General features: G+C 49.4%; 1 protein-coding gene across 3 annotated transcripts in view; it reads right to left on the minus strand.

Annotated features, from left to right (window-relative positions):
* The window catches only part of Deaf1 (DEAF1 transcription factor), a 33,627-nt gene extending 10,527 nt beyond the window's left edge, over nucleotides 1-23,100 (minus strand). For 2 of the 3 annotated variants that reach the window (XM_051145635.1, XM_051145633.1), the window contains exons 1-10: nucleotides 22,797-23,100; nucleotides 19,603-19,700; nucleotides 18,426-18,555; nucleotides 18,032-18,178; nucleotides 17,181-17,320; nucleotides 16,139-16,204; nucleotides 9,989-10,115; nucleotides 9,141-9,269; nucleotides 8,461-8,589; nucleotides 5,983-6,230 (exon numbers count right to left, since the gene is read on the minus strand). In XM_051145635.1, coding sequence (XP_051001592.1) covers nucleotides 5,983-6,230; nucleotides 8,461-8,589; nucleotides 9,141-9,269; nucleotides 9,989-10,115; nucleotides 16,139-16,204; nucleotides 17,181-17,320; nucleotides 18,032-18,178; nucleotides 18,426-18,555; nucleotides 19,603-19,700; nucleotides 22,797-23,085 — 1,503 coding nt within the window. In that variant the 5' untranslated portion in view covers nucleotides 23,086-23,100. Of the gene's footprint in view, nucleotides 1-5,982; nucleotides 6,231-8,460; nucleotides 8,590-9,140; nucleotides 9,270-9,988; nucleotides 10,116-16,138; nucleotides 16,205-17,180; nucleotides 17,321-18,031; nucleotides 18,179-18,425; nucleotides 18,556-19,602; nucleotides 19,701-22,792 lie in introns of all 3 variants that reach the window. The other variant, XM_051145636.1, reaches the window with a different exon arrangement.
* Between the last annotated feature and the right edge of the window lie 35 nt (nucleotides 23,101-23,135).

Here is a 23,135-nt window from a genome sequence, read left to right on the forward strand (position 1 = left end):
ATACATTTGTTCACAGCACCCCAGTAAGGTTTCTGAGGGACTCCTCTCCCGGTGGCAAGGAAGGCAAAGGTCCCTCAAAGTAAGGCCCCTCTTCCAGCCCATCCTGCTTCCCTTCTTCTCCTTCTTCTTTTATTTTTCCTGAGACAGAGTTTCTCTGTGTACCAGCCTTGGCTATTCTGGACTGGCTTCGTAGACCAGGCTAGCCTCAAACTCACAGAGATCCTCCTGCCTCTGCCTCCAGGAGTCCTGGGATTATAGGCGTGCGCCACCGCCCGGCTTTTCACTAGCAGTTTATAGAATGTCTGCTGGGTCTCAATCCATCGTCAGCGTATCAAAAAGTGTGTTCTTTCTGTGTGTGTGCGCTTGCTGATGAAGCTGTGGGTGAACTGGGTAGAAGACAGACATGTAGCTGCTGCTACAGCCCCATTTTTTTCTAGTCCACTGAAAGCATATGAAGCCAGGCAGTCAGTGGTGGCGCATGCCTTTAATCCCAGCACTCAGGAGGCAGAGTCTGAGTTTGAGGCCAGCCTGGTCTACAGACCAAGTTCCAAGACAGCCAGGGCTACACAGAGAAACCCTGTCTCAAAAAATCAAAACCAAAACCACAAATCATGAGGAGCCTTGAGTTTGGTACATATAGACAGTCCCAGCGCTGGGGAGGCAGATGCAGGACTTTGAAGTTCTGGGCCAGCCTGGGCTACATAGTAACCAGGAAAGAAAGGGCGTGTGCACTTGTATAAGAGCTCCAATGTCACCAAGCGAGAGTCAAGCGTGAATGGCAGTGAGGACCAGCCTTCATGGCCACCAGGCCTAGAAGAAAGTGTGTAGAGACTGAAGGCCAAGATGGACTACAGCCAACGGCGACAACCGTGCATCACGGACTGCTCTGACTGTCCATTCCCTGGGCCAAAAAGCAGCAACACTGCTGATTGTCCAGAATAGTGCCCTGTCCAAGCCACACTTACGGACACATCTTCACTGCTGCACAAATGCAGGCACTGCAGGTGAGGCAACGGTGAGTGTTCAGTGTCTGGAGTCTTGGAACTCTGCATCGGTTCAGTGCCTACCTGTCGGGAACATAACACCCCTCTGCCGTGCATGCCTGCTTCTCAAGCTGCAGGGAGCATGGTGGCTCTCAGGAGGAACATCCTCAGTTGTCCTCAGAGGACACTGAAGGGAAGGGATGCTACTACCCGTCCCTGAGCACTTGCTTCAGAAGTGCAGTATGAGGTCAGCCTGGGATAGAGAACGTTCGTCCTTTCAGACCCAGCCAGGCAGAATCGCAAAGGCTCCTTTTCCAGCACCGTGGCCTGTCCCTGTAAAGCAGTGGTTCCACTTCTGCAGCCTTGGCCACCACAGGTTACACAGAGGACTAGAGGGAAGCAGTCCTGGGCATTGGAAGAAACTGCCAGAGCCTGGCCTACACACACACACCTGAAGCCTGCGTATTCAAAGTAGGACAGCTTGGGGTTCAATTCCCAGCACCCACATGGCAGCTCACAGCTATCTGTAATTCCAGTTCTAGGGGATCTGACAACCTCACACAGACATACATGTAGGCAGAACACCAATGTACATAAAAAAAAAATAAACAAACCATTCTTTTAAAACCCTAAGCTGTTAAAAAAAAGAAAGGAGGCCAGCTGTGTGCTGAATGAAACAGAAAACCAACCTACTTACACCACGTGGGGCAGGCTAGAGGCTCTGATAGATGGAGGGATGGATGAATGGGCCAGCAGCCGGAAGCCTAGGGTTGTTCCTACAATGGTTGGCCACTTCAGGTGCTGGCCATGAAAAGGGAGTCTTGGGCATCCTCCCTCCGCACCCCTAAGAAAGCATGCCAAGGAGCTGGGGATCAACAAGAGAAGCACAGAACGGGTGTGACTGTTTCCCAGACAAAGCAGCTGAGACAAGCGGAAAGCCTCAAATCCATAAGACTCATCAGAAAGCAGGACTGCCAGCAGGCACAGACCAAGGGGCTGAGTTAACAGCATCTAACTGGAGGCAGCGCAAGTGAAACCACCATGGATTTCTCTCCTCAGATGCCTGCAGGACATCAAGTCGAAAGGGCCATAGCTGGCTAAGCTGGCTATGTGGGAGAAAGCCAGGGACTCTACTACGGTAGCTTGTCTGACCTGAACTTGCTATACAGCCCAGGCTTGCCTTGAGCTCGTTCCCTGTTGGATTTAACGGTGTGCATCACCACCAACCCCAGCCTTTTATCTGTGCCTTTCTATTCCTTGAACAAGTGTATGCCTGTGAATTAATTAGTTCCTCTGAACTAATCGTCCCACTATCCAGTGCGTGGGGACAGCTCCTTCCTGAGGCTATGAGGCCAGCATTTCCAGCTTGTCCCACTGTTGTATAGACAGGTCTCCTCGAGGAGCTTCTTGGGGACTCAGGGATGAGCAGTGGCATCTTTGGTCAGCAGCCAAGAAACCCACAGTCGAGGGCCATGCTCCTGCTCTGGGACTGTCTTAGTCAAGGGGATATTCAGCTCGGTCTGTATAAAGCAAGCACAGCCCTTCCTTGTCAGAGTCTGAGCAGATGAGCCACTCACGTACCCACACATTTGACCTACACACACACACACACACACACACACACACACACACACACACACACACGCCTCATTGTTAAAACTGGCATACATGCACACAAAATCCTGTAATGACTTGGCTCAGCTATGCTAAAATTGATCTCTTTTAAAATTCCAAGTAAAATGTGAAAGCTGGCAGACTCAGGACTCCTCCAGCTGTGTTAATTTCTGCACATCTCCTAAAAGCCCCTCAGTGAGGTGTCTCAGCTTGCCCTAATCCATATACCCCGAGTGGAAAGGGTCCCAACATGATGCTTCCACTCCCACACAAGCACCGTTTGCCTTCTGGACCTCCACTTCCTACCCTGTGATCAAGCAGGATTCCTTGCAAATCAAACTTTCATAGCACGGAGAGTACAGGCTCAGGGAATGCAAACTCACTTTAATGCCAGTTGGTGTGTTTGGGTGTTAGTGTTTCAGCTAATCTCAAGAAAATCCACACATGCTAAAGGTAAAAAGAAGGGCCCCCCAGCCCCTCCCCTCCCACCCTGAACATTCAGGGACCCATGTGTAGGGCCTTCCTATAGGGTCTTGAGTCCTTGTCTACTGAGTTGCTGATCGGATCAGTCCTCAAAGTTCTAGCTCAGAAGCCACCATGTACAAGAGCTCAGGGACCAGCTGCTGTGGCCAGCACATTTATCAAGGCCATCAGCAGGTACGCTGGGCTGTGTACCCAGGAGCCATATGGTGACATGCAACTCTGGCCACACGCCAGCAGTCAAGGCCTATTCCTACTGTCACCAGCAGTCAAGGCCTGCTCTTAGTGTCACCAGCAGTCAAGGCCTGCTCTTAGTGTCACCAGCAGTCAAGGCCTGCTCTTAGTGTCACCAGCAGTCAAGGCCTGCTCTTAATGTCACCAGCAGTCAAAGCCTGCTCTTAGTGTCACCAGCAGTCAAGGCCTGCTCCTAGTGTCACCAGCAGTCAAGGCCTGTTCCTAGTGTTACCAGGTTCAACATAAGTCCAGCCACCTTGGCCAACTGATGGTTAGTAGGTTCTTCTTGTTAATATTTATTTATTGTTTGTTTGTTTTTTCAAGACAGGGTCTCACTATGCAGCTCTGGCTGTCGTGGAACTCACTATGTAAAGCAGACTGGATTCACAGAGCTCCACCTGCCTCTGCCTCCTAAGTGCTGGAAATAAAGGTGTGTGTCACTATACCTGGATTGTTAATATATATATATTTTTTTCTCTTTCTTTCTTTTCTTTTCTTTTCTTTTCTTCTTCTTTCTTTTTTCCAGTTTTTTGAGACAGGGTTTCTCTGTGTAACAGAGCACTAGCTGTTCTGGACTCAATTTATAGACCTGGCTGGCCTTGAACTCACAGAGAGCCACTTGCCTCTGCCTCCTAAGTCTTGGGCTCAAAGGCGTGCACCATCACGCCTAGCTTTATTTTGAAAATTCTATGTGTTACGAGTGTTTGAATTGCATGTAGGTATTTAACTGCTCACCAAATGTGTACAGTAGCCATGGAGCTCTTCAGGCTGAAGGGAAGCCTGGAGACATAAATAGTGTCAACTTACTGTGCCCTGGTGAGACCACAGAATAAAGTGTGCCCTTACCAAGTACACAGCAGTGCTCATCGAAACACAGCCCACACTGCAGGACAAAATGAATCCTAGTAAACACGAACAGGATAAGATGACACAGTCCTCAAAACCAACACCGCGGAGACTGCGGCAGGAGGATCATGAGATAGCCAGTCTGAGCTAAGTGGGAAGATTCTGCCTCAAAAAACAAAACAAAACAAAACCCGGGGCATGGTGGATTATGCCTATAATTCCTGGACTTGGGGATTATGGAAGGAGGACTCCAAGTTTAATGAGGAGGACTCCTCATTTACATAGCAAATCCAAGGCTAGCCTGGGCTACAGGAGGCCCAGTCTCAAAACACCAAGGTGGGTGTGGTGGTGCACACCTTTAAGCTCAGCACTCAGTACCCAGGAGGCAGAGGCAGGTGGATCTCTGTGAGTTCCACTAGCCAGGGCTATACAGAGACATTCGGTCTCAAAAACAAAACAAACAAACAAAAATCCACAGAAACTAAACTAAACAAGCACAGAGAATATTTTTCCAAGCCACACTGGAAGGAAGCCAACTGCCATAGAAACAGAAAGCCCTCAGCCATCTGAGAATCGCACACACTTCTAGGAGATCTAGAGTAAGTATAAAAGCAGGTCTGCATCAGTCCATCAGCTGGCTTCCAGCGGATCTCTGAGTGGAAAAGGACAGCCTTTCCCACAGTTGCTGCTGGAATAACCAGAGGAAAACGAAGCCCAAAACCCACAAGTGGGCTGGGCGGTGGTGGCGCATGCCTTTAATCCCAGCACTTGGGAGGCAGAGGCAGGTGGATCTCCGTGAGTTCAAGGCCGCTCTGGACTACAGAGCGAGTTCCAGGACAGCCAGAGCTGTTACACAGAGAAACCCTGTCTCGAAAAACCAAAACCAAAACAAAACAAAAGCCCACAGTGTTCTGTTGAATAAAAGAATTGAGACAAAAATGGGACATACTGCTAAGCCTCTGCACTGGCATGAAGCTCCACAGGTCAGCACTGACCGTTGACAACAGAAATCAGGACGGGTCTAGTGGTAGGAACTCTAGGGGATGGCACTGGTAGCCACTGGGGTGGTCACCCTCAGTGTGGCTGGTGATACATTTGCCAAAGATCATGGACCCTAGTGGGGTGTGATGGCGCACGCTTTCATCCCAGCACTTGGGAGGCAGAGGCAGGTGGATCACTGTGAGTTCGAGGCCAGCCTGGTCTACAAAGCGAGTCCAGAACAGCCAGGGCTGCACAGAGAAACCCTGACTTGAAAAACAAAACAAAACAAACAAACAAAAAGATCATGGACCCTGTAATAGGATATAGGCATTTTACTGTGGCTAAATTTTGCTTTGTTTAAAAAAAAAAAAAAAAAAAGTTCAAAGCACACAGAAAATGTTACTAGTCGTTTGTCTTTGGGCCCTAGTGGTAGAGAAGCTATAGGAAAACATGGTGGCCACAAGGTCACAGCACCCTCCATGGCCCACAGCAGGGCACTGTGACAGTAGATGGAAAACAGTGTGTTAATGCATCAGACCCAAACCAAATATCACTTTTCCAAAGTTAAAAATATGAGAAACATTTCACTACATAAAGATAGCCTGAATGTAGACACATCTGTGGTGACCATGCATCCAAAAACAACGGTTGATGTATATAAAAAGGTCCTCCCTGCTGAAGCCAAGCGTGCATAGACTGTACATCGGTGTCTGCCGCCCTCATCTGTATTATTTTCCAAGTCTCCCTTCCTAGGCGTGGTGATCTCCTCGGGCCAGCACAGGAATCACATGCTATCCCAGGCCCCGGGAGGATGGGCACAGCTCCAAGTCTGAGCTCACATTACCTCTTTCCTGTCTGCATCCACCTGCATTCTCGCCTGGGTCACAGCAGCCTCCCTGCAAGAGCTCGCCTGCTTGGCTTGTTCAAACAGCGTCTTCAGCTGCTGGGCTGTGCTGAGCAAGGAGTTGACCATCTCTTCCAGGTACAGCCAGTTGCGCTGTTCTGACATCTCCAGCCCACTGAGCACGGTGGGAGAGACGGCTTTGGTGGGGGTGGAGGGGGGCACAGCCAAGGCGGGCAGGGGTGTCAGGACTAGAATGCAGAATGTGGGGTAAACAAGAGGTTAGTGACTTCCAAGTTTCCTCCCGGCCTTGGGTGAGGAGGACTGCGGATGGCAATGTTCTGGCTCCTTGTTCACATTCTAGCTGGTTGCTTCGCTTCCAACATGAGGCGAGAGCAGAAGCTCCCAGAGGACAAGGGAGAGAGGAATGGCAAGCAAGGCTCTCAGCCAGGGAAGGGGTAGCCATGACATGGAAGGAGACAGTCACAGGACACGCACACCAAGGGCAGGGGATGGAGAGACTCAGCCAGCACCACACACAGGAAAACCAAGGCTTATCTGGAAAGTCTTCGGGGGTCTGCAGTCATAAGGTCACTTAGTAACTTATAAGTTACTCAGGACAGTGGGTGTCATGTTGTCACCAAGAGGGACAGAGGGGATCAGAACACACTGTGACTTCAGACTCCCCCTGCAGGTGGGTCTAGAATAGAGGCGCACTTATATGGGTTCAAAGCACTCTCTACTTTGGTCTTCTGGGAAGACGGAGAATAGAAACACCCAATAGCCTATGACACAGAAGCCTGGAACTGTTCATAGTGGTAATTGGAAAGAGGCTTCGTGCAATGAAACAGCATCCCACAGGTGTCAGGGTTACCCTTGGCAGACAGAGATAGGGCTCAGGGTCCCAAGCAGCCCCTGTCACAGGTCTGCACCATCACTGATAAAGACACAAGCCATGGCACGGGAGCCAAGCTCACAGTACCAGGGTAGTGGGCATACTACACGACAGCTGCTCGAGACCTCCAAGAAGGGAGGGGAAAGAAGCAAGGACTAACTCTGCCACTGGGGACCACCAGTCATGGCCTCATGGGTGAACAGAAATTGCTTACTTAGTTCCTGAGTTTCAAACCATTTTTTTTTTTTTTTTGTAGGAAACAAAAGCAAAAAACACTGAAGCATGTTAGGTGACGTCTGTAACTACTCTTGAATACTTTATGGAGGGAAAGTTCTTTGTATTGTATATGTATGACTTTTTCTTTTCCGTGGGTGGGGGGTCTAGAGTTTAAGACAGGGTTTCTCTGCATAGCTTTGGCTATCCTGAACTTACTTTGTAGACCAGGCTGGCTTGAGCTCATAGTGATCCGCCTGCCTCTGCCTCCCTGAGTGCTGGGATTAAAGGTGTGAGCCACCACGCCTGGCTTTTTTTTTTTTTTGAGACAAGGTTTCTCTCTGTTATCTTGGCTGTCCTGGACTCATTTTTGTAGACCAGGCTGGCCTTGAACTCACAATGATCCACTTGCCTCTCAAAAAAACTTTTAATGTTATTAAAATATCGGTGGTATCCTGCAAGCTGAGTGCCAAGAAGAGCAGTAAAGAACACAGTCCACCCAGGCCAGATGAGGCCCAGCCTGAACCAGAGCCAAGGGGAGAAGGCTGAGATGGATTGGAAGAAGTGGGGTCTCTGTGAGCCTTACGGGTGGAAGGGAGAGCTCAGAGAGACAAAAGGAAGATTAGAAAGCAACTGAGGAGAAGGAATTTTAGTTGTTTTACTTTTTAGCTCTTGTATACAAGTTTCTCAATGCTGAAGAACACAAGTATAAAAAAACAAATGTCAGCCGGGTGGTGGTGGTGCAAGCCTTTAACCCCAGCACTCGGGAGGCAGAGGCAGGTGGATCTTCGTGAGTTCGAGGCCACCCTGGTTTACAAACTGAGTCCAGGACAGCCAAGGTTACCTGAAAATCCAAAGTCAAGAGCTGGAGAGGGTGCTCTAGCTCTCGGCTACTGGGACACAGATACTGGCACCGCTCCTCACATCAGACACAGTTTGATCCAATGTCATGGCTCATAAAGGCAAGAAACCAGTCAGTCTACACACACATTTCTGCTGGGGTGGACCTGACAATACCAACATTAGGTGATCTTAGTCTCTATGGGAACAGCCTGATATAAACAAAAGAAGCCTTACACAAGAGTGAACAACAGGTTGTGTCTAATAAAACTTTATTTACAAGTACAGGCAGAAGGCTGGACCTTGTCAGCCCTAACCCAGCACTTCAAGAGAAAAAACAAACACATAAGCACAATCCTTATTTCACTCACAAGAAGGAATTCTGAGGCTGGGACATGAGTCAGAGCTACAGCACATGCCTAGCATGTCTGACATCCTGGCTTCCACGCCCAGCACGTCAAAGAATAAAAATCAAGCAAAACCACAATTCTGAGGACAACAGCTAGCATGCACATAAATTCTTTTCTACTCACCGATTTTGGGATGTGATGTTGGCAATGCAGCTTCTGGAAATGGGGCAATCTGGCAGCTGTCCTGATAGCCAGGGTAGTGGGGTTCAGGGTGGCCAACCCTGCAGGGGGGCTGCACACCTGCCTCTTGCACTGTGAGAGAGAGGCAGACAGCCTCAGCACAGCAGGTTCAATCCCAAGTGCCTACCGCTGCATACCGGGCCTGGGTTGACACTGCATGACCTGAGTGTGCACTGTGAGTTGATGACACAGTGGGATTTGAGTGGTTGATGAAGTAAAATGTATTACGAAAGATAATACCACCCTGTGTCACAAACAAACAAGCAAACAACAAACAAACAAACAAAACACAAGATAATATCACCCTGTCTCACAAACAAACAACAAACACACAAGATAATACCACCCTGTCTCAAAAACAAACAAACACACAAGATAATACCATGTGCTTTGCTAAATATTAAAGCTACACATGACTGGGATTATTTCTAGTGGCTGGAGTCAGCCCAAAGCAACATCAGCTAATGCTACCTATCCCCAGCTCTGGGCCTTGGTCACAGTGGCTCCATTACCCACCAGGCTCCTACCAAGATCTGGCCCCTGCTCAGGGCCCCTGCTGAGGAGTCCAACAGAGCCTGCCGTAAGGGTTGGGGACATATCAAGCAGATGCTGAGACAACTTACCCGTGGCTCCTGCAAAGACATCGCCTTGGGCCGGGCTCTCAGAGATGACAGCAGTGGCCTCTACAGTGGATGCTCGGTCAAAGGTTAGTGCTCCGGAGGTAGTGATCTGTCCTGAGGGTGTCACAGTGACTGGAAGGGCAAAAAAGCACTTTATGCATGGCCAGGCCAGACACTGGACCTGAAGCATGCACTGTTCTTTGCAAAGGTGCAGACTGCAGAGAGATCCCAGGAACTGGGCCAAAGAGGACAGTGGCATACCAGATGCATGGTATGGTATCAGGAAGCCAATAATAACCTTGGCTCCTGGTGAAGAGAGCTGGGCAGGGCAGGACTGAAGCCTCTATCCACACAACTGAGTCTTACTATAGGGCTAGGGAACTGTATACGCCAGCCAGAAAATAAAACCTAAAAGACCTGGGCTGGAGAGATGGCTCAGTGGTTAAGAGCACCGTCTGCTCTTTCAAAGGACCCTGGTTCAATTCCCAGCACCCACATGGCAGCTCACAACTGTCTGTAATTCCAGTACCAAGGGATCTGACATTCCCACATCTAAGCATAAAATAAAGTATATATATTTAAAAACAAAAAGCAAAAACTAAAAGAACCTTAAAATACTTTGTAGTTTGGGCTGGGTATGGTTTGGCTGTCCTGAACTCGCTTTGTAGACCAGGCTGGTCTGGAATTCACAGCGATCCGCCTGCCTCTGCCTCTCTGAGTGCTGGGATTAAAGGCGTGCGCTACCACGCCTGGCTAGAAAAATTTTCACTGTCACACTGTCTCAGCAATGAGAGGCCCTCCGCTGGGCTACGGTAGGACAGGAGCACAGCAGCCCTGCAGCTAGCACTCACAGGTGGTGGCTGCTGTGGCGGGGAGCAGCGTGATGTTCTTGGGGGAATCCTTCTTAACTGGAGTCGTGGGCAGCTCATTCTCTTTCTTGCGCCTTTTGTAAGGGACGAAGAGCCTGACAGGGCCACTCTGGGGGAGAAAGGAAAAGCTGAAAAAGAGCAACATTTGAAGAACCGTGCCTGTTTCCCACTCCTTATCAATCAGAGAGACTGTTAGTACTGCAGAGAACAGAAGCCCACAGGAGCCCTCAACAAACGGCAGTTAAGGCATTTTCATAATACACATATGGACAGCACAGCTACCAGAAAGAGCACATCCTTAACATCTGGAGCTTTAGATTCTTAGAAGAAAGGAAGTGGGGCCAAGGAAAAGAGAACAAGGAAAACCACAGCCCGAAATAAAGAGCCGTAGCAGCAAGGACAGGACAGTCACCCAGAGCTGCAGCAGCAAGGGCAGGACAGTTACCCAGAGGTCCGTTGATGCAAGGTACAGGCAGAGATGCAAGATGGCTGCTGTTGAGCTCAAGTCCAACCTGGGTTACAGTGAGAGCCCCAGCCTCAAAACTAAAAAGCTCAGAGACCAAGCACAGTGGTGCATGCCTTCAATCCCAGCACGTGGGAGGCAGAGACAGATGGACCTCAGTGAGTTCAAGGCCATCTACACAGTAAGACTCTGTCCTGAAAATAAGCAAGAAAATTCCCCCCAGACATGCCCACAAGATAATCTGGTAACCTCAATGAGATTCCCTCTTCTAAGGTTTGTTAACAAAAACACCCCCCACATGCCTCCACCCAGTGAATGTTGAGAGTGCAGATGTAATTTCTGTGGTACATACAGGGATTGAACCCATGACTTTGTGCGTGCTGGGCAAACGTTCTCCCAACTGAGCTATCCCCCCGGCCCTTCCCTCCTCCTTTACGTGGCTCTTTGGCATCTGCACCCACACCTCTCCTGCTGTCTGCTGTTGTGCTGTGTGGTTTATGCTTCTTGCTCATCTCTGTGTCTTAGTTTGAGAACCAGACCTTACAGGTGACACACTGTGGCAGGAGTGGGTATTGACATCCCCATCTCTGGCTTTTTGCTCTCCTGTTTGCTGGAGCCCATATTGTTGGCTGCAGGGTGTAATGGCCTCTGAGAGTTCAGCTTGGGTGTGCAGTTGCCTCAGGTAAAAGTAGGCCTCCGGCTGGCTGGTTCTGTCCTTGGCTTCCCTACCAAGCAGGTGGCTCCTGGTAGAACTACGGCGGGCCTCCAGAGTTCCTGACAGATTCCAGGCATGTAAATTGCCATTGTTTTAGCAAGTTAACAGTCTATTGCTCTTCAAAGGCAGACATGGCACCTGCTGCTTCTCTTGATTCTTTCTATCTGATGCAAGGCAGCATCTTGCTCTGATGCAGCTACTAGTCTTCCCACTGTTCTCAAAATTTTCTTGGCTCTGGACATCCCTACAGTCTCTAACACGGTCAGTTCATTAGAGGGGTCATAGCAGCCCTGCCGTGTGGACAGGGATTAAGGTGGGACCCATCACATTTTGGAAACTAGCCCTAGGGACATTCTCAGCTGAAGATACCAAGCAATAGGCCCAGGCAGCCTGATAGAGGGGCTGAGGTAAGGGGTCTTAGCTTGGCACTTGTTGAGACGTCACTGTAACTCAGAGCTGCTAGGTGAGCAAGGCTATGTCCCATCCCTACTGTGAGGAGGCCCATCCCTTGCGGGAAAGCTGAGGCAGAAGCACCAACCTGGACAGGAGCCTCTTTCAGCCTGAGCTGGAGGAGGGGACCTGGCTCACCTCTTTGCTTTGGACCTGGTACACTTCTTGGATGGTCAGTGATCTGTGGGGTCCCTGGGGACAATCTCCAGAGACCTCAAATAGTTGTCTTCCACAGTTTTCACCACTGACATCTTTGGAGGCATAGACTAACGGAATACCTCACACCCCCTCAGCCATAAAATTATCCCGTTGCTACTTCATATCTGTGATTTTGCTACTGTTATGAGTTGTTTGTTTGTTTTGTTTTGTTTTGTTTTTCGAGACAGGGTTTCTCTGTGTAGTCTTGGCTGTCCTGGACTCACTTTGTAGACCAGGCTGGCCTCGAACTCACAGCGATCCGCCTGCCTCTGCCTCCCGAGTGCTGGGATTATAGGCGTGCGCCACCACGCCCGGCTTTACTGTTATGAGTTGTAATGTTAAGTGTATGATATGCAGGACATCTCATATGCCACCCCTGTGAAAGCGTTGGTGGATCAACCCCCAAAGGGAACGTGACTTACAGGTTGAGAACACTGCCCCAGGAGCAGCCAAATCTTAAAATCTGACAGAGTCCAGTCCGCTAAGTGGTATTTAAAGACTGTGTCATTGGTTCCATGATGTGGAAACTCCAGGGCTAGTCCTATGTCACCAAGACTGCAACACGTGTTTCCTTCTTTTCCTCTCATGCTTAGATCTTTGGTATAATTTGAATTCACTTTTATCAACAGTGTAGTTTGGGTCAGAGTTCATTCCTTGCCCAGGAACATCCATCCAATGGTTCAGCAACACATGTTGGACACTCGGGGTTGGCAGCTGGACTCTGCTCAGGTCTCAAGAAGCCCCCATCCTCCTTGCTGACACACTGGACTGATTACCACAGCAATACACAGTGCCAGCTTGGCAATCTCAGACTTCTTCTGAGATAGGGTCTCCTTATGTAGCTCTGCCTGGCCTGGAACTCACTACACAGACTGGCCTGGCCTCTAAATCCACAGAAATCCACCTGCCTCTGCCTCCCGAGTACTGGGATTGCAGGCACGTGACATCTCATCTGGCTTTGAGACTTTTTCAAAACTGCTTTGGTATTTTTTCCCCTTTCGTATAAACTTTAGACTTATTCTCTCTGTGCCTAGGGAACCCTGGAAAGATGCTGACCCCTGTGGACCTGTCAGTTTGGGAACTTAGCTCCCCAACTATGCTGCATCTTCGATCCATAGAGGCAGTGTACCTTGAAGTGTCTACGTTTCCACTGACTCCTTTTATCAGCACTTTCCAGCTTTCACCACAGAGCACCCACCATATTTTATGGGATGCATACCTAAGGACTTATGTTCTGCAGCAGCTGTCAGTGGTTCTGTGGTGTCTCTCAGCCCTTGAAAGACTAAATTCCTCATCTGCTCTGTGCCACATCTCAGGGTCTCATTTTGGGGGGAGGATTGTTTGTTTGTTTGTTTTGCTTTGTTTTTTGAGACACAGTTTCTCTGTGTAGCCTTGGCTGTCCTGGAACTTGCTCTGTAGACCAGGCTGGCCTCGAATTCACAGAGATGCACCTGCCTCTGCCTCCTGAGTACTAGATCAAAGGCATGTGCCACCACTACCTTCGGGTTTTTGTTTTTTTAGATTTTATTTATTTATTATTTATACAGTATTCTGCCTACGTGTACACCTGCAGGCTAGAAAAGGCACCAGATCTCATTACGGTTGGCTGTGAGCTATGATGTGGTGGCTGGGAATTGAACAGCCAGCACTCTTAACCTCTGAACCATCTCTCCAGCCATCCCCCTTTTAATGATGCTTTAAATTATATTATTTTCATGAAACATTTTAAATAGTAGAATTATACTAAAATTAAATAAGCTGGGTGTAATGGTAAACCCTTTAGTCCCAACATTTAGGAAGCAAAGGCCAGCAGATCTCAGTTTAAGGCCAGCCTGGTCTACATACTGAGTTCTAGGACAGGCAGGGATACAAAGAGTCTGTCTCAAAAACAAACAAGCCAAAAATGTAAATATACTTGGTATTTAAAACCAAGAGCACTTGGGAGGCAGAGGCAGGAGGATTGCTATGAGTTCGAAGCAGCCTGGTCTACACAGTGAGTCCAGGACAGCCAAGGCAGAGAAACCCTGTCTCAAAAATCCAAAAAAATAAAAAGTAAAAACCCTAACTAAGACACTCCATCTCTCCTAAGTGTTGGGATTCCAGTCATATACCACCATGCCTGGCCTAAATTTTTATTTTTATCATCTAGTAATTTACCAGATTAGTAATTAAGCTAAAGCAAGGAAATCATAATCAGGCAGCTTCTACATTATGTTTAAGACATTGAAAAAAAATTTTTTTTTTATTTTTTGAGACATGGTTTCTCTGTGTAGCCTTGGCTGTCCTGGACTCACTCTGTAGACCAGGTTGGCCTCGAACTCACAGCAATCCACCTGCCTCTGCCTCTCGAGTGCTGGGATTAAAGGAATACGGCACCACACCAGGCTAAAAATAATTTTTAAAAAAGATTTTTTTATTACTTATACAATGTACTGCCTGCTTGTATACCTGGAGGCCAAAAGCGGGCACCAGGTCTCATTATAGATGGTTTTGAGCCACCATGCGGTTGCTGGGAATTGAACTCAGGACCTTTGGCAGACCAGATGGTGCTCTTAACTTCTGAGCCATCTCTCCAGCCCCTAAAAATAATTTGTAATACTAAGAGAAGTGGGCACAAAAGTAGTATGGTTCATATTAGAATTTAGAATGAAATATCAAGGACATTAAAAGATCTACCCATGATAAGGTAGGGAGGAGTTTTTATTTCCTGGTGTTGGGGCCTGAATCTAGGGCCCCTCACTTGCCAGGTAAGTGCTCTAACCACTGAGCTATGTCTCCACTGTTGAGGTGATCTTCTTGTGCACTGTGTAAAGATAGTCTGTGTACATTCAAATGCTGATTTCTGTATCAGCAGAGAGCTAAATGCAAGCTGGACTTCTGTATTATTATTCTTTGGCTGCGTCTCAGTTTGTACACACTCCCTCCAGCACATTCTGATTGGTTTAATAAAGGGCTGAATGGCCAATGGATGAGGCAGGAGAGGATAGGTGAAACATCTGGGCAGAGAGAGGAACTCTGGGAAGGAATCCACCCTCTTTTACTTTCCTTCTTTCTTTTTTTGTTTTTCCTTTTATTTTTGTTTTTGTTTTTCCAGACAGGGTTTCTAATAGCCCTGGCTATCTTGGAACTCGCTCTGTGAACTGGGCTGGTCTTAAATTCACAGAGATCCACCTGCCTCTGCCTTTGCCTCCTGAATGCTGGGACTAAAGGCATGGGCCACCACTGCCCAGCATTTCTTTTAAAGAGTTTTGTGAGCTGGGTGTGGTGGTGCATGCCTTTAATCCCAGCACTGGGAGGTAGAGGCAGGAAGATCACTGTGAGTTTGAGGCCAGCCTGGTCTACAAAGCAAGTCCAGGGCGGCCAAGATAACATAGAGAAACCCTGTCTCGAAAAAACAAAAACAAAGGCTGGGCGTGGTGGCGCACGCCTTTAATCCTAGCACTCGGGAGGCAGAGGCAGGTGGATTGCTGTGAGTTCGAGGCCAGCCTGGTCTACAAAGTGAGTCCAAGGCAGCCAAGGCTAACACAGAGAGAGACCCTGTCTTGAAAAACCAAAAAAAAAACCAAAACAAAAACAAAAAATCTAGTTTCACTAGATTGTCCAGGCTGGCTTTGTACTCACTCTGTAAACTAGTCAGGTCTTTTTTTGTTTTTGTTTTTTTGAGACAGAGTTTCCTTGTGTAGCCTTGGCTGTCTTGGACTCACTCTGTAAACCAACCTGGCCTTGAACCCACAGAGATCCACCTGCCTCTGCCTCCCAAGTACCGGGATTAAAGATGTGCGCCACCACGCCGGGCCAGTCGGGTCTTGAACTAACAATCTTCTTGCTTCGGCCTCCCCAGTAGCTGGAATGAGAAGTTTATCCTACCAGGCCCGGCCAGTAAAATAATTATGACACAATGCTGAAAGCATAGAGCAAGAGGTGGCACATGCACGTTGACTGTAACCACTTTAAAAGGAGGCATTGCACCGGGCAGGGTGGCGCATGCCTTTAATCCCAGCACTCGGAGGCAGAGGCAAGTGGATCGCTGTGAGTTCGAGGCCAGCCTGGTCTACAAAGTTACTTCAGGACAGCCAAGGCTAACACAGAGAGACCCTGTCTCAAAACACAAAACAAAACAAAACAAACAAACAAAAAGGAGGCACTGCTTTGGGCTCACTTGGCTGCAGGTAGTGTTCCCATTTCAGCATCCTGGACTTCCCTGCAGCCACCCAGTGAAGACAGAAGCCTTCAGAGACAAGAGAACCCAAGACAAGAAGGGACAGAGCCTCTGCAAGCAGGAGGCACAGAACACCTAATGACTTACTAGAGTCATGTCGTCACAACAGGCAGCACAGGTACAGGAGGCAGCATGAGGGTTCAAAATACCATCCTGAAATACAGAAGGCACTGTAGATATTACATAGGTCCAAATACAGAATTATATAGATAGAAATATAGACATTAGGGAGTCTGCCCCACGCCCTCCCAGGAGTTGTTCAGTACTATACTGTACCCACCACGACGACAAAAGTGTGAGCATAAAATACAGTCATTTCTGGAAACTTCTTGTCTGAATAATGCCCCACTGCCAGCAGGCTTGAGTCCATCTTCCTAGGAATGAGACTCCATAGATATTGAGTAGCCAGAGGCAGGAGCTGACCTCGAGCAAGAATCAGAAATCTTTTTCCTCAGGCTGGAGAGGGGACACAGTAGTCATGAACACTTATTCTCTTACAGAGGATCAAGAACCCACGTGGCAGCTTACAGCTGTTTGTAATTCTAGTCCCAGCGTATCTGACATCACAGGTACCATATATATATACATGCAGGCAAAGCACTCATCACATAAAATAATAAATCTAAAGAAAAGAAGGGGGTGGGGCGCTGGAGAGATGGCTCAGAGGTCTTCTGGAGGTCCTGAGTTCAATTCCCAGAAACCACATGGTGGCTCACAACCATCTAAAATGTGATCTGATGCCCTCTTCTGGTGTGCAGGTGTACATGCAGGCAGAGCATGGTATCCATAATAATAAATAAACACATCTTTTAAAAAAGAAAAAAGTTTTCTTTTTCATAAGGAAAATGGAGCAAAAGGCAGGCAGGTGTGTCTGGGCGCTGTCACTGTGACTCCATCTACCTTTAATCTCATGTGTCTGATGTTTCCCTCTTCGGTGCCTACTGCCACTTCATCTGCTCCCCACATCAATGCTCTGAGTCAACGCCTCACACACCCAGGACAAGAACATCAAGAGGGCAGGCAAACCGCTCCAGCCACACAGTGCGTACTTGTCATCAGACCCTGTCTGGTACCACACTCTGAGCACTTCCCACTGCTCACCCTCCGGCTGGCCGGCCCCAGCACATACCTGGATGAGACACTGCAGGGGTCTGCCGGCGTAGCGGATGCTTCTCTTCCAGTCCTTGCTGCTGGCTCTTCCTGCCATGGCTTCAAACTCAGTTGGGCTGTACCAGTTTTCCCCCTGCTTGATACACCGACCCCGGCCTCCTGGAATGAAGGGAGCTGGTCTTTAGGATTCATCAAGTCCTGCTGTTGCCTTTGTCTTTCTGACGTCAGTTCCTTCCACCGCCTTCTTTCTCTGCCCTGCGTGGCCTCTAATCTACTCTATGGCCTAATCTAATCTAAACCTACCCTCTGGTCACCCAGTAGGCTGCCTGGCAAGTCTTCTCAAATCCACTGTCTGTGGTCACTGTGAGCTGTACTGGGTCCCCAGGGAGCATCAGCCCACTTCAGGGACCCTGTCACCTGAGTCGTCTGAGCTGGCTGGGGAATGTGGTTGAGCTCTGCCTCTCTCCTGCTCCTTCTCCCGTTTAGGGTCAACGATGATGCTGAACTTGTCTTTAGGTCTGTTCCTGCCTTGTGTCCTCCATGGCCCAGTCTCCAGTGTCCAGGGCTGAAAGTCACTCATATACCCATCTCTTCTGACATATTTACAAATGACAGGCTTCCTTGGCCTCAGTTTACTAAGACAGTCACACAAAAGAACAAAGTCTTGCCGGGCGTGGTGGTGCACACCTTTAATCCAAACACTCGGGAGGCAGAGGCTGGTGGATTGCTGTGAGTTTGAGGCCAGCCTGGTCTACAAAGTGAGTCCAGGACAGCCAAGGCTACACCGAGAAACCCTGTCTCGAAAAGCCCTCCCCCCCAAAAAAGAACAAAGTCTTAACATGAAATAATCACAGCCAAGTGCTGCCTCACCTGAGCCGAGCCTGCTCTTGTACAGCGTGCCACTGATGTTCCGACAGCGCACAGGTAACTCGCTGTCATAAACCGATGGGTCCCAGTTGTACTTGGTACCACCTTTCTCCTGGCCAGGTGCCAGTGGGGTAGGAGGAGACTGAGGACCTGGGCAAAGAGAGGCTATTAGGATGAGAGCAAAGAGTGACCAGAATAGCCCAGGATGCTCCATCCCCTAGTGTAAAGGTACTTAAGGATAGCCCTGAAGCTTTGATGGGCAGCATTCCTTCTCTGCCTGGAAAATTTTACCCCTTTTCTATAGACATATATTTAGTTTTCAAATTTCACATGAACGCACCCACGCACACCCACACCCACATGCTCATGAAGGCCTGGGGTCAGATGCTGCAGGTACCTGGGGTAAGAGGTGCTGCTGGGCCCTTCAGCCCGGTGGTCTCCACAATGCTCCCATCTGTGTGGACAACTATTAGTGTGGCTTTCTCAGTGTTCAGACTGTCCCCGATCTGCAGGGCTGTCCTACCAGACTAGAAGGAAAGACACTCTCGTCAGCTCTAGGATGGCCAGAGGCGCATTACCTGACCCAGTGGAATGTGGCCCTGCTGCAAGACTCTATAGTTACTTATCAGCAAGAGAGGATGTTCACCTAGGCCCACACATCCTCTTCACAGACAGCCCCAGGGCACACAGGACTGAACCAAGAACATGCAAAGGCTACTAAGTGTCTGCACATCTGTGGAGGCTGAAGCGTACTGTGTTCACATGCACAGCTGCTTTCTGGACCCTGAACAAGTCTGCCATGTCTAATAAGACAGTTTTTTTGTTTGTTTTTGTTTTTGTTTTTGTTTTTTTGAGACAGGGTTTCTCTGTGGAGCCTTGGCTGTCCTGGACTCACTTTGTAGACCAGGCTGGCCTCAAACTCACGTCGATCCACCTGCCTCTGCCTCCGGAAGTGCTGAGATTAAGGGTGTGCGCCACCACTGCCCGGCTCAAGAAGACAGTTTTGAAGGCTTCACACACAAAGCATAATGCAGGTGAAAGACAAAAAGTCTCTGATTTGGGACATCCTCAATGTTAATAACGACAGGAGTGAAACATGAGGAAAGGACTAATGGACCAAAAGTCTCGGAGAAAAGGGCAGTGATTCTTCACATGTCAAAAGAGCTCAACAGAAAGCAAGCAAAGCCAGGCACTGAGAAGAATCTCTACGTGGGCTAAGAGCAGCCTGAGCCTGGTGGAACACGGGCTGCATGGCCAGCTGCCATGGAGGACGGCTTCACCACAGCCTAAGAGCTCTTCATACATAGCTCTCGGCCTTTCTAGATTTCTACTGCACCTTTCACGTAGGTGAACGAAAGTGAGGATACAGCCCTAGGTCGATTTGGGTATCCTGCCCCGCCCTGAAACTCCTGAGAGCCCTGGGAGGGAGGCACATAGGTCCCCCACGGCTCCAAGGACAGCCGGCGCTCACTCCCACCGAACCCTGAGAGGGTCTTGTGGGCTGTGTGGAGAAGTCAAAGGCTCTGAAGACAGCTGCCCGGCATCCTGAACTACACCCAGGAACAGCAGCTTACCAGGACATGTCCTGATATGGATGCCGCATTAGCCACGGATGTTGTGAAGACGTTATCTGCAGAGGACCCCACGTTGGCCACAGTCACCGTGGTCACTTCTACAACAGAATGAAACACAGCGGAACTTCAACCTCGTGAACGAAGAGCACAAAAGCTAAAGGTCTTACTTGTGAGCCTTGAGGGGCCCATGTCCACCCAGACACCTTAACAGTTCTGTTAACGCTCTCAGCTGACATCTCTAGTCCAGTCTAAAGAACCTGCTGCTCCCGGATCAGGGGGATATTTGCCCTTCCCCACCAGAACCTTTCACATGCAGCAGAAGTATCCACCATAACCTCCCACTCCCACTCCTCCACTGGCCTTTCTTCCTTTCCAAAGAAGCTGCACGTCCCAGCTGGGACACCTCCTTGTCGATCAAGACACGGCAGACCCCAGCCTCATTCCTCTCCACTGCCATAGCTCAGGCATCCTACGGTCATGTGTCCACTGTCTGCGGTCCCCATGCCATCCCCAGAAACGTTTCCTCCTCAAAGACATGTCAACCTACCACAGCTACGCCTGCAACATGAACTTGACTCCTTGGCGCAGACAGGTCTACCAGCAACGGCACAGAGCAGTGCCACATAGATCTGTCATGTGCCGGAGGCTTCCTGCCACAAGCGCCACTAGGTTCTTCCATATCCTGCTGCCTGCCACTACGTATCCTTTGCAGGTGGCCGGCCCAATCTCTACAACAGGTCCTGTCCGCCAGCCAGCCAGCATTCTAAAGTGCCCAACACCCAGGGAAGCCTCTGGCATAAGGGAAATACCCAAAGATGCCAACTGGAGTCCTGCCAGCCCATTCATCCTGCCCTGACCAACCTGCACCCCTGTACCTGCCCAGTTCATATCCATTACCAACCCATACGTGGGCACACCAAGTCATCCTTGACCCAGCTAGCACCGAGCCACCTGGATATTATCTGACTTCAGAAATTCACAACAACAAATTAGAAATGTTCTGTACATAAATATACAGCTAAAATTCTAATACACACACACATACACACACACCATAAATGCAAATAAGTCTCCCGAACTCAGAAAGGTATGTGAAAAAAAAAAAAAAACCCAAAAATTTCATGGACCCAAATTCCAATATCAACCCAGAATTCATAGGTGAAAAAGGAGCAGTAAAAGCTCCAGGAAAGAACCAAAGTGTGCATGATGGCACACACCTTTAATCCCAGCACTCGGGAGGCAGAAACAGGTAGATCACTGGGAGTTTGAGGCCAGCCTGGGCTACGAAGCGAGTCCAGGTCAGGCAAGGCTACACAGAGAAACCCTGTCTCAAAAAACAAAACAAAACAGGTTCCAGGAAAAATAAGGCAGTGGTAGTACACAGCTTTAATTCCAGTACTTGGGAGGCAGAGGCTTCTGGGTCTCTGAGTTTCACCCCAGCCTGGTTTACTAAGGAAGTTCCAGGACAGCTAGGGCTACACCGAGAAGCTCTGTCTTGAAACAAACAAACAAACAAACAAAGCTCCAGGAATAGGACCAGAAATGGCTCAGAAGTTGAGAGTACTCACTGCTCAACTGGGCATGGGGTAATTCCTGCCCTCAGGGAGGGGGAGGCAGAGGCAGGTGAATCTTTGTGAGTTCAAGGCCAGCATGATCTACAAAGTGAGTCCAAGACAGCCAAGGCTACACAGAGAAACCCTGTCTTGAAAAGCCAAAATAACAACAACAACAACCCCAGGAAAGGACCAGAGAGATGGCTCAGAAGTCGAGTGCATGCTGTTCTTGCAGAGGACCCAAGGTCAATTCCCAGCACCCATGTTGGGTACTGACAGCCATGTATAACTCCAGCTCCATTAGGAATCTAATAACTCCACAGGCGTGTGTAATCATATACAGACACACATAAAAATAAAAATCTATCTAAAAAACCCAAAGCTGCGGGAAGCCTCCCTCGCTTCTGTGATGGGTCTAGACTACAGGTAGACAGGCAGTAAATAAGCGCAACCACTGTGCTCCAGTCCTAGGGGTCTGAAGAAGCAAACACCCTGAGTCGATAAGCCTCGGCTCTGATGCACCCCCACTAAACCCCAATGCCAAACCTGCAGAATTTCAATTGGAAAAACATCAAACAATACAAAAAGCATGGAAAAATAATGGTCTCTCAAGGATTCCAATGTAGAAGCATAAAACATTCAGGAGCTCCAAATAAATGGTAGGGCGCTCAAAGCTCAGGAAGGTCAGAGAGTGGGAGATGCGGCGGGACTGTAGGAGGGAGTGTGGCATGGCATCACCTGTACTGGGTGATGAAGCTCAGCTCCACTTGTCATATAAAACATGGGAGTCAGGGTGCACTACATGTGCAAAAAAAAAAAAAAAAACAAAAACAAAAACAAAAAAACCCAGAAGAAACAAAATAGGGGATCTCTGTACAGGAAAGGCAGACTTAGCAGTTCTGGCACAGGAGACCCTCTCGTCTCTGCATCATTACATTTGAAAGGCTGCCTACTTTGGAGGACTCTCCTGGCCCTCTGTGAGGACACATCTTTAGGGTAGACAGGTCTGCCAGCAGTAACGCTGCTGACCATACCTGAAGCACCTCCAGAACAGAATTCACATCTGATCCATCTGTGCTATCAGCTCCCAGGAAGAGGACAAGGCAGGTAGCAGGTATTCAGAAAGTTCCAAAGGATAAAAAAGACAAAGAGCAGAGAGGCACACGCACACAAGGGTGCAGGTATGCATACAGTGCAGAGCCAGGTGGAGGAGTGTGTGTGTGTGTGTGTGTGTATGCGTGTGCGTGCAAGGTGGGTATGCGGGGCATTGTGAGACGCAGGGCAAGGACAGAGCCAGCGTGCAAGGCACTGTGAAGTGCATGGGCAGGTGCAGAGTAGGTCTTCAGGGCATTGTAAAGTGCACGGGCAGGTGTGAAGTGCACAGGCAGGTGCAGAGCATATGTATGCAGCAAGTGTGAGGTGCATGGACAGGGACAGTGCAGGTGTGCAGGTCATTGTGAGGTGCATTGGGCAGGGAAGGTGTTGGGCAGATGTGCAGGACAGTGGAAGAGAGCCTTTCCTGTGAGACAGATGTGTATGACAGATGCATAAAGCATATGGGAAGAGGCCTATGCGTGGTGCATGTGTTTAGGGATTGTACGCGGGAACCCGGTGAGGCGCGAGGCCGGCGGACGCACTTGCCTGCGAAGGCGGCGGCAGCGGCAGCCTCATCGGGGCTGGGTAGAGCCTCGGTACCCATATCCATGTGCCCAGATTCGGCCGCCATCACCGCCACAGCCGTGACCCGCCGCGTCTCGCGCTCCGCCTCGGAGTCCGCGTCCTCCTCCGAGTCTTCGTCTCTGCTTAACACCGGCTCCTCCGCCTCGCTTTCTGCTGCGGCCGCGGCCGCCGCCGCCACAGCGGCCGCGGCCGCCACCGCTGCCGCCTCGGCCAGGCCCAGCTGTTTTGCCGCCGAGTCCGAGTCCTCCATACGGACTCCACCGAGTCCGCCCGAAGGCGCTGTCCGGGACCGCCCGAAGC

The sequence above is a fragment of the Acomys russatus genome, chromosome 5 (assembly GCF_903995435.1).
Source record: "Acomys russatus chromosome 5, mAcoRus1.1, whole genome shotgun sequence".
Taxonomy (NCBI): Eukaryota; Metazoa; Chordata; class Mammalia; order Rodentia; family Muridae; genus Acomys; species Acomys russatus.